This window comes from Musca domestica, unplaced genomic scaffold (assembly GCF_030504385.1).
Source record: "Musca domestica strain aabys unplaced genomic scaffold, Musca_domestica.polishedcontigs.V.1.1 15, whole genome shotgun sequence".
Taxonomy (NCBI): domain Eukaryota; kingdom Metazoa; phylum Arthropoda; class Insecta; order Diptera; family Muscidae; genus Musca; species Musca domestica.
This window is the reverse complement of record NW_026712207.1, coordinates 11,413,874-11,426,081: the sequence shown is the minus strand read 5'-3', so window position 1 is coordinate 11,426,081 and position 12,208 is coordinate 11,413,874. Positions and strand designations below refer to the sequence as shown.

At 34.4% G+C, this 12,208-nt stretch overlaps 1 protein-coding gene across 1 annotated transcript in view; it reads left to right on the top strand.

The window, feature by feature from the left end:
- LOC101892155 (lachesin-like) overlaps positions 1–9,098 on the top strand; it is a 38,487-nt gene extending 29,389 nt beyond the window's left edge. Inside the window, exons 8-11 of the mRNA XM_059119831.1 lie at positions 3,730–3,839; positions 8,059–8,121; positions 8,218–8,478; positions 8,655–9,098. Of these exons, the coding sequence (XP_058975814.1) occupies positions 3,730–3,839; positions 8,059–8,121; positions 8,218–8,478; positions 8,655–8,734 (514 nt within the window). The 3' untranslated portion in view covers positions 8,735–9,098. The remainder of the gene's footprint in view (positions 1–3,729; positions 3,840–8,058; positions 8,122–8,217; positions 8,479–8,654) is intronic.
- The last annotated feature ends 3,110 nt before the right edge of the window (positions 9,099–12,208 follow it).

Below are 12,208 nucleotides of genomic sequence, written 5' to 3'. Positions count from 1 at the left end.
AAGCCATGACAAGGTTACTTCTGACCTTTACATTGATGTTAACATCCAACAAATCGGATATATAGCAAAACAAGTAAGCAAAGGCTACAGTCGAGCGGGGCCGACCGTTGAATACCCTACAACACTATAATAAACGATACAGTTTATAAAGGCGAGATACTCGAAAGAATTCCACAAGATATTGTGACAAATTATAAAAGAAAACCATCAGGTTTCGTTCTCTAATTTTCGAATAATAGCAACTTAAACTAATTTGCTCATTTCCAATTTATTGGTAGATGTTGCACTCAAATGGTCTTCCTAGATCTGGAACCAATATTTCCCAAAGACATATAGTCTCTCAGAAGTGGCAAAAGATTAACATTTATTATTGGTTTTTGACTGAAACGCATCTATGACAGACATTTGACTAAGTTCGTTAACGAAATTGTCAGAAGTGTGTCTTTCCTGTATTTGTGAATTCTCGAAAAAGTCTCTGGAATGGACATTTTCGTATTTTGTCTACAAAAGTTGGCAAACTATTTCACACATTGAATATTTTTGGATGGCCATCCAAAACTGCTTGGCTTTTGCAATGTCCCCCTTTCAAATGTGCGTGATGATCGGGCGATAATTACGACCTGCCGACAATTTTGCAGTTTTTTGGTCCATTTCAACCCCTAAATATATGGCGTTCATCTCCAAAAAGAGTAGGCTTCTATTCTGGCCCTCATCTTATCCCCATACAAAATTTCGTAAGGATCGGGCCATAAATGCGATCTGTATATGATATTCTGATATCCTAACTACTTAGTTTTGTTAGCTGTAGAAATATTACCAAATGTTTAATTCAAAATGAAAATATGCCAAAAATATGACAAAATTGAAAAAATATGAGAAAATTTTACAAAATCAATATTTTCATCTTTAGAGAGATATTTTTATGCGATTTTTTAGACGTTTTTTCTTTCCTGCCAAGAGGCCATTCTGAATTAATGAGAACTGTCGAAATCAGTTCAGCCGTTCTCGACATATAAGGGATTTTTCAAGCCTATCTTCTTTGATAGACATATATATCGCACATTTTTTTTGCTATATATCCGATTTGTTGGATGTTAACATCAATGTAAAGGTCAGAAGTAACCTTGTCATGGCTTTGTGATTTCGCCGGGATTTAAAATATTCGCGGTTTAATGAAAAATGTTGAATTTTTTCAACACAAAATATATGGTCTATTTTACCCGCTAAATATTATCCGATGACCACCCAAATTGGTAGGCTTCTTCCCCGTCCTAAACTCTAGCTACATGCGAAATTCCGCGTCGATTGGTCTATAATTGCGACCTGTATAGCTACTGCAAAATCCGACATTTTTTCAGTATTTGGTCCATTTCAACCCCTAAACATTTGGCGATCATCTCAAAAAGAAATAGGGTTCTATTCTGGCCCAACCCCGACCTCCATTCCAAATTTCGTGAAGATCGGGCCATAATTGCGACCTGTAGAGTGATTACAAATTAACATGGACAGACGGACAGACGGACAGACGGACAGACGGACGGACGGACATACATAGCTAGATCGACTCAGCTCGGCGAGCTAGGATGATCCATATATACTTTCCTATGTGGGAAACCAATATTTCGTGGTGTTACATAATTTTTGGCCCAATCAAACTTATAATACCCCCAACACATAGTGTTGTAGGGTATAAAAAATGTGCGATATATATGTCTATCAAAGAAGATAGGCTTGAAAAATCCCTTATATGTCGAGAACGGCTGAACTGATTTCGACAGTTCTCATTAATTCAGAATGGCCTCTTGGCAGGAAAGAAAAAACGTCTAAAAAAAATCGCATAAAAATATCTCTCTAAAGATGAAAATATTGATTTTGTAAAATTTTCTCATATTTTTTCAATTTTGTCATATTTTTGGCATATTTTCATTTTGAATTAAACATTTGGTAATATTTCTACAGCTAACAAAACTAAGTAGTTAGGATATCAGAATATCATATACAGATCGCATTTATGGCCCGATCCTTACGAAATTTTGTATGGGGATAAGATATATATGTCTATCAAAGAAGATAGGCTTGAAAAATCCCTTATATGTCGAGAACGGCTGAACTGATTTCGACAGTTCTCATTAATTCAGAATGGCCTCTTGGCAGGAAAGAAAAAACGTCTAAAAAAATCGCATAAAAATATCTCTCTAAAGATGAAAATATTGATTTTGTAAAATTTTCTCATATTTTTTCAATTTTGTCATATTTTTGGCATATTTTCATTTTGAATTAAACATTTGGTAATATTTCTACAGCTAACAAAACTAAGTAGTTAGGATATCAGAATATCATATACAGATCGCATTTATGGCCCGATCCTTACGAAATTTTGTATGGGGATAAGATGAGGGCCAGAATAGAAGCCTACTCTTTTTGGAGATGAACGCCATATATTTAGGGGTTGAAATGGACCAAAAAACTGCAAAATTGTCGGCAGGTCGTAATTATCGCCCGATCATCACGCACATTTGAAAGGGGGACATTGCAAAAGCCAAGCAGTTTTGGATGGCCATCCAAAAATATTCAATGTGTGAAATAGTTTGCCAACTTTTGTAGACAAAATACGAAAATGTCCATTCCAGAGACTTTTTCGAGAATTCACAAATACAGGAAAGACACACTTCTGACAATTTCGTTAACGAACTTAGTCAAATGTCTGTCATAGATGCGTTTCAGTCAAAAACCAATAATAAATGTTAATCTTTTGCCACTTCTGAGAGACTATATGTCTTTGGGAAATATTGGTTCCAGATCTAGGAAGACCATTTGAGTGCAACATCTACCAATAAATTGGAAATGAGCAAATTAGTTTAAGTTGCTATTATTCGAAAATTAGAGAACGAAACCTGATGGTTTTCTTTTATAATTTGTCACAATATCTTGTGGAATTCTTTCGAGTATCTCGCCTTTATAAACTGTATCGTTTATTATAGTGTTGTAGGGTATTCAACGGTCGGCCCCGCTCGACTGTAGCCTTTGCTTACTTGTTTGTTGTTATTTTTGTTTCCATCCACAAGGAAATGAAAAATTGCCAGAACGCAGAAGAAGACAGAGGTGGAGAAGGAGCCCAAAAGTAGCTAGGAATGGATGACATAAAAATTTGCCAAAAAGAAGATGTAAATTCTTAGGAAATATTTAAGGACTTTTTAAATAGTTGCACACAAAGTTTGAAACTAAACATAAATTTCAGGCCAATAAACACGCTTGTCACTCATTAAAGTTTTTCAGTTAATGAATTTAATGACAATTATTTAAATTGAAATTCATGGAAACCGCGTAACGAGAACAATTCCTGCTTAATTAAATTGGAAAAACTCTTGAGTGAAGGGAAGGAAGAGAGGTCTCACAGCCAAGTCACGTGTTGGCTTACAAGGCGATGGGGGAAAACATTTTCTAATTTATTTGAATATTATAACCGTTTAAATTGTTGAATATTTCCACATCAAAGTGGAGTGAGCTTTAGGTAAACTATTAAATCTCTTAAGCGGTATTAATTAACATTACGTGGAAAATATTTATATGTAAATAATTTAAATAGACTCCTTTGACATTTCATAATGTGAAGCAATGTTGAATGTGTAATGAGGTCACACAAGCTTACCCCTGTTTTATCACTTAAAGATTTAAATTCTTTTGATGATTTTGATGTTTTCAATTTGCCTTTTTTCTCTGCTACTTTAGAGCCCACATGAAACTGACAATAAGAAATCTCCAATATGGCGACTTTGGAAACTATCGATGTATATCCAAAAATTCTCTGGGAGAAACAGAAGGATCAATACGAGTGTACGGTAAGTTGCAACAAATTTTCTTGCTATTTTTCATAGACTCATGAAAAACAAAAAAATTGGAAATGAAAATTGGAAAAAATCCATATTAGTCTATTTGCCTATAGATATGTAATCTCAGCATGTGATCATATATACAAATTCACGATTTTTGCTAAGTAATTCTCCCAAATGGTGGGAAGGTATCCAGAAAAACTTGGTCTTTAGCAAGTAAAAAAACAGCAACTTCTGCCGGGCCGAACTTTTGATACCCTCCACTATTTGGAACGAAGTTAGAATATTTCAACAAAAATAAAATCCGTAAAAATTTCTGTTAAAATATGAAAAATACCGAATATAGCCGTTGTATTGGTTTCTATACGAAGACATGGACTTGCATAGTCAATTTTCTGTCATAGACTGTAGATCCTATTACGAACTCCAAATAAGAAATTTGAAACAAATCCTATGAATAATGTCGCTAAAATCATCAAAATACCGAATATTGGGAAGTACCGTTATTTCGGGACTATACGAAGACCTAGAGCTGTGTAGACAATTTTCTGTCACAGGCTGTAGTACCTGTTAGGAACTTGAAATACGAAATTTTAAATAATTTCGGTGAATATTGTACTTGAAATCATGAAAACACCGAATATAGGAAAGTACCGTTATATGGGGTCTATAGGAACACCAGGACTTGTATATACAATTCTCTGTCATAGACTGTAGGTCCTATTGCGAACTCTAAATACGAAATTTGAAACAAATCCGGTGAATAATGTAGCTAAAGTCGTCAAAATATCGAATTTGGGGGGTACATTTGTATCGTAGATCTATATAGACATTTCTCTGACAGGTGTAAAGCGCTTAAAAAGATCTTCTAGTATGGATTTTTAGGCAATTCCATTTAAAAATGTAGCAAAAATCATAAAAACACCGAATATAATGAGGTACCCTTGTATGGGCAATATACGATATCGTGGACCTATATGGATAATACTCTTCCAAGTGGTAAAGTATTCAGAAGGAACTCCTTTTGTGGATTTTCAGACAATTCCATTTACAAATGTGGCTAAAATCATAAAAATACCGAAAATCGGAGATACCGTTATATGAGGGCTATACGATATCGTGGACTGAAGCTAAAATTTTGCCACCGATCTGTATTTTGTCTGCAGGCGGGTCAAGTTGGAAGATGGGCTATATCGGTCCACAATATCGTATAGCCCTCATATAACGGTACCCCCAATATTAGGTATTTTAATGATTTTAGCCACATTCTTTAATGGAATTGTCTGAAATTCTACACAAAGAGTTCTCTGAAAGTATTTAACCCCCTAAAAGTAATTGTCTATATAGATCCACGATATCGTATATCCCCCATATAACTGTACCTTCCGAAATTCGGTAGTTTGATGATTTTAGTCACATTTTTCAATGGCATTGTCTGAAATGCTACACAAGGAGTTCTCTGTGAGTACTTGACCCCCCGGAAGAACATTTTCTATATAGGTCAACGTTTTAGTATAACACAGGGATGATATGGACTGAAAACAGAAAAAAATGCCGATTTTACAGTTGCTCCACAGGCCACAATTATAAATATGTCAACACTGGACGGGGTTATAGTTTGGTACTGGGCAGAAGCCTATCAATTTGGATGGTCATCGGATAATGATTAGAGTGTGAAATGGACCATTATTTTTGTGAATAAAAAAAATTGGAAAAAATGGACTTTCTATTACATTTGTGTTGGTTGTACAAGTAGGAGAGGGCCAACATATTCTACGTTTCATCGAATTATTACAACGTACAAGGTTTATATTAAATGCTCCCTGCAAGAGTTATGGTGCGCCTTAGTAAGATGGGCGGACATCGATAGAACTTCTTCGAAATTCCTGAAATAGATTTCGTCAAAATATCAAGGATCTTCAATATATTTGAAATATTTCTTAGGGTAGAAATAATCTAATATAAGGCGAAGAGAATCTTAATTTTGTTCTATAACGTCGCTACATATTTAGGTTGCTAATATGAACAATATGAACCTAGAATTCGAGAGGGAGTACTTTTGCGAGAAAAAAAAAACAGAAATTTAATATACTTTTTTTTTGGGCTACTCGAAAAGAGGGAGTAGACTTGCTCGTTTTCGAGTGAGGGTAGATTTCACCCGTAAATCGATCAGATTCCAATCTTAAAGAGTATTGTTTTGTTTTTTGTCTATATGTAGGGTAAGTGTGCCTAAGTTCGGCATGTCCCAGTAGTCGGCACTTTTTATTTTTAAGCTCAAATAAATTAAACTATTATAACTAAATGTTTTTTGTTTACTTCAAATATATTGTCAGCTATCTTTGTGCACAATTTTGCTAAGAAAATATGAATTATTCTAATAAAAATTAAATTTTTGTCTGTGAACGTCCTCAACAATTCATATTCTTAAGAAAAGTACAATAAAGACGTCGAATCAGTTTAACTAAACAAAAATATTATATTTTAATGAATTAATTTATTATTATTATTAATTATTCTTACAAAAAATGGTATGTTGACTGTTGGAAAATGCCATAAAGAAAATTGGCAAGTGGTGCGACTACTGGCAAAAAAGGATTGTTTTAATAAAACTACAAATTTATGAAATTTAACAAAAAGTTATTAAAACCTTATTTATTATTGCAAAAACTATACAAAATTTCGAATCTGAATAAATTAACTTTGTAGTAATTGAAATGTTCCACTCAGAATGGTGAGCGATTAAAAACGCGAAAATCATAAAAGTGCCGACTACTGGTACAGTTACCCTATGCGTATTTTCTCATATGATAGTGTTGATGTTCCTGTTGTTCTTCTACCCAAACTCAATCGGCGCTTTGCTTCTGCTGATTTTCTCTTTATAGCTTTTGTACACGATCAAACCTCACAGCATACAGCAACTTAAACGCACGAACACACAAATCAGCAAACTCCACACGTTTTTGCTCTCTTTATTATTTATTCTTACTCTACTTCAAGTATTTTGACCTCCGCTCAGTTATTGCAACAGATTTAAATCGTGAGCGCTCCCGCATAAAACGAAAGTGTCGAGATTAAACAAATCGGCTTCCAAATATGTTTCAGTTGAGAGCACAAGCTAGATAATCTGAGATCTGGTTAAAATATTGAAATATCTCATTTGATCCGGTCAAGTTTTTGCAAAAAGTTAAGAGGTTTTTGCAAACATTTTCCAGTTCTGACTTGAGTCTTACTTTTTGCTGAATTGAGTGCAATTTTACCCTTTTTTAATACATTTAGAGGATACATTACTAGGTCAGGTCTAATGGGGTCATTTTTAACCTAATATTTCCTACTTTTCCCTCCGATGCTGCGCATATATATTTAATTTTTAAGGTTTTGATTCTCTTTCATACGTAAATGACAATACGTATGTTTATTTGTATGCCGCTCTTTTTTATTACCTCCACCCTAGTAACACCTCGAAACGTAAATTTTAGACCCCACAAATTATGTATATACTTGACCGGCATAAACTGTATGTCGATTTATTGATGTCCATTCGCATATCTATGCATCTGTGGAAATAGCTCTAACTTCCGAACAAAATGAAGGAGCTTAATAAAATTTTATTTAGACGTGTGTTCAGTCTGCAGGACTTCTGTTATTTAAAATGGACTATATAGGTCTAAGTTTTGTTGATTTGCGTCAAACTTTTCACCGAAAGTGTTTCAAATTTGGAATTTAAATTTCCTAATGAGTACAGAGACCCGGAGTTGTATTACATATATAGGTCCGGGACTTTGTAACGGTACCACTCAATGATCGGTATTTTGATGATATTAGCGAAATTATTCACCGGAATTGTTTAAAATTTGGTATTTGAAGTTCCTAAGTCTATGATAGAAAATTGCCTTGCAAACCTTCGAATTGGCCGCAATATAACGGCATTCGACATTTTTATAATTTTAACAGTATTTTTCATCGGAATCTTTTGAAAATTTGCAAATATCTTCGAACGGTGGAGGGTATTCAAAAATTGACCTGCTCATTTTTCCTTTTTTGTCTATCTCAAAAATATGTACCTACACTATAGGATCATTTTCATATAATACATAACACCCGGATCAAATATGATATTCTGATATATAAATATGAATAATTTTTCTTTAAACGTATTTTCCCTAAAAGTTCACGCAGCTTAATTCCCAATTATTAGCTTATTTCACACTTTAATGTATTTCTCTTTCAGAAATTCCGCTGCCATCAACGCCTTCAAAGCAGGTGACGCATTCTACAATAGATACGAGAGAAAGTAAGTACCTTGTTTAAATATTTCATTTTATTTAAAAAAAAATATATATATTACTTTTCTATAATTGTTTCAATATTTTTCTCTTTTTTCCCATAGACAATATCATACCGATTCGTAATGATTCTCTCAAGTCATTACAAACGGATGTGCATTCGCTGAAAAATGAATTACTCGGGACGAGTGATTCCACATCTCCAGCTTTGCAGGGTGCAACAGCGCTGGTGCCGTCATTGACGGGAAATAATCTACAAATCTATGGATCATCCAGTAGTTCTGTGGAACGCAAGGGACTGCTGGCGATAGGAAAGAGTATGTCTTATACTGAGCTTCCACCCAATCACCTAGAAGATTCATCAGGTAAATGAAGATTTTATATTAGAACAAAATATATTAAGCAGAAAATGAAAAATTTTATTAATATACAAAATTAAATTTCGTTTGTTTAGAATTTTTTGTTTTTATAAATTATAACTTTTATTAGCTCATTAAAAATTACCCAACATTTTCCTTGTATATCTCTTATCACCTTTCAGCCTGGACAGCGAAACCCCCACTGTACTTAATTGTCTACTGCAGTGGCTTTGCGTGGATGTTCCTAAGATGGACGGCGTAAAAGTGTCATGGTATTGACAGCCATATCCGGTTATAATATCGTACACCAGCAGGAGACTAATTTAATTCAATTCAATTCATTTTACTTTTTGTTTCAAAATACAAAGGATGTCAAGTTAATTGTGATGGATGGCAGCATGTCACATTAGCTATCTGAGTACGACCGCAAAGTCTTGCTGTTTATGAATTACAGAAACCCCTCCCCTTATCCCTCTCCTTTAAAATGTTGAAATTGACAATAATGCAAATAATACATATCACACAGTCACATGCAGAAAAAGGATACACATATCAGACACAGAGACATATACACCCCTAATTTTCATATATAAATCAAACTAAAAAGTTTAAGGGATTTAATTGAAAGTTCCCATACCACAAGATATATTTGAGGTCTTATTCTATAATACCTAAGGTTCTATCCTGTAAGACCTGAGGTCTTGTTCTATAAGACCTGAGGTCTTATTCTATAAGACCTGAGGTCTTATTCTAAAAGACCTGAGGTCTTATTCTATAAGACCTGAGGTCTTATTCCATAAGACCTGAGGTCTTATTCTATAAGACCTGATGTCATATTTTATAAGACCTTCTGTTTGGTTATCCAACAAAAATCCCTTAAATGTAAGAAAGACTGCTGAGTTAACGTCGTTTAAAATTTCCAAGTTCTCGGCTATAAGGACCTACTACAGGTGAGAGTTATGTGCAAAGTTGGTCCGTTTTACTAGTTCATAGTTCAATACACCAGTTTCTAGACGAATGAGTGATTCCATATTGCCTTCGTCATTTATGATTGCTTCATTGATTCAAAACCGACTTTTTTTGATGTTTAAAAAAAGACTTCTGGTCTTTCATAAAAGCTGGCCTCTAGAAGGAAGATCCTTTAGATCCTTTAGAATAGAATAACAGGTTGAGATAAAAAAATGCAACAAAGTCATACGCCATAATTTTTACATTTTTTCTAAATTTTATTGGATGAAAGCAATAAATTTCGGAAGTAGCATCCAATTTTAGAATAAGTTTAGATATGTTCGAATTGATCATCTTTGACACGAATTATGGCCTTCAAACGGCGAATGAAACCGTCACACGCTGTCCAAATGTTGCTCTGCGGTATTTTGGCCCATTCCTGGCGAAGCGCTTGCTTCAGGTGATCGACACTTTTGTATTTTTTTTAGTGAAAACATTGCTTTCCGAAATACTCCAGACACAATAGTCGAACGAATTGGTGGCTATTGTGCGCTGGAAATAAACCGAGGAACCTCATTTCATTACTATTATGGCGACTCACACCATCACCATGACCGCTTGAGTTCTGGTGGCCAACCAAAGGTGCACATTTTCAGCTGACCTCTTTGGCAACGAATGTTTTCTCATCGGAGATGTAGAAAACCAAATTCGGCAGTTCAGCACTTTCGAACAAGCGAAGCAACTCTTTTGAGTCTATTTTTTTTTTTCTGTTGCGGTGTAAGTTCTTGCACTTTTGGACCACTGGGTTTCGATCAAGTCACTTCTTTACTTATCTAATCATTTCTGCTGATGTTGCTGTTTTCTTCCGTCCACTTCCTTGACGTCGGGCCTCGAAATCACGGTCAGTATCACGGAAACGAGTGATGGTACGAGACACAAAAGATTTATTTACATTTAAATGCTGGATAACCACTTGTGGTTTTCTAGCCAAATATAAAGAAATCATATTATCACGCTTGAATTCCATCACGAATAACTTTTTTTCTCTAAAATTCTCACCAAAATGCTTTTGTACGCTCGTGAACAACATAATACGTTGTCACTGCAATAATATAAACAGCTGTCGGACTAGTGGCTTAGAAATGACAGCAGTCTGAAACTGGTTGCAGTTATTTCATCTCACCCGTCGTCGTTTCCAAAATCTCTCTAGTGTTTCCGATTAAAGTCTCCCCTCTGGTAGCCTAAATTGCCTGATAATTGTAATCATCTTATTAATGTTTGGATTTTCTTATTAATGTTTGCCAAAAAAAAAGTATTTCAAAAAATATTCCCGTTAGTAGTCTTTCCATTTTACGTTTAATAACTGCTTCAACCTTGGAAATAAAGACTCCTCTCTGGTAGCCTACACTGACTGATAATTCGAGTCATGTACGGATTCAAAAGGGACTTTCTTATTACTTTTGCCAAAAAAAAAAAAAGTATTTTAATCGCCTTACCATTTTAAGTGTCATAAATACTTCAACCTTGGAATTCAAACCCTCCCTTCACCATTTAGAAGAGTTTAGGTAATCTTGTGGTCTGATATTGAAAATTTTCTTAAATTAAATCGATTAAATAAACACATATCAACTCATATCCCTAAAATCGTACATATCTCCCTCCCCCCAAACATTACAAGAACTCTCACACACTTTCCAAAATTATTCCCCTCCCATAATTTTAATTTTTTATAATTTATAATTTCTTACACATCCTTCTGCAAACATAAATCATTTGTTAAACATCAATTCGCTGATAATTTATGCCTGCAAAAAATATGCCATATAATGGCAGAACTACAACAATGCCGTTTTGCGGCAACAACGTGACGTGAATGCTGCTGACATCGTGCTGAAATGATAATTGGTTAGGATAACCAGTTTTTTGTTGTTGTTTTTCATTCATTTATTGTTGTTGACCAAATTAACGAGGTTACACTAACCACATTAATGGCATTACAAAAAAGGCGTTAGCAAAAGAAAAGAGAAAAACAAAAAACAATAATAAACAGCTTGTAAATAAAATAGTTAAAAGTAAAAGAAAAGTGGCCAAAATACTACTATAACAAATACTTCTACTGATAACCCCCCTCCCCCTCCTTCTACTCCGTTCAATCTTCGCCAACGTATTTCAATGCAACTAATTATTATACAGCAAATAATAATAATAACCCTACCCCCTAACATCCCTAGTGAGTTATGACGAAGACTATTGGAAATATGCTATAATAAATACAAAACTCACACAGACACACAGATGCAGATACAAAGACATAGACACAATAACAAGAAACAGACCAATATAGCCAAACAATAATTACTTGTTAAAAGCCTTTCCTCAGTCTAGTAATCGGTGGTCCCCTTTAGTGTTGATGGGGATCCCAAAGTGAACATATTGCAATGTAAATACCTGCAAACATAAATATATACATAGTACATACACACACACACACATATATATAGGAAAAAGGAGGACAAACTAAACAACTGTATTTAATATTTTCACCCGGTCAGGCTGAACACGCAAAGGCAACCAAGCTACCAACCAACCGGCATGGATGGACTGTAAATGAACAAAACGCACTTTAAATTTATTTCAAATAATTTCCAGCATAAATAGCTAATTTAACTTTGTTGTTAAAGTATCTAAACCTAGATTTATGGTAGTCACGTAAGTCAGTAAAGCGCTGTATTGTATTAAAGGAAACTATTTTGCATATAATCAAGCGATGGAATGAAAGGATAGAATA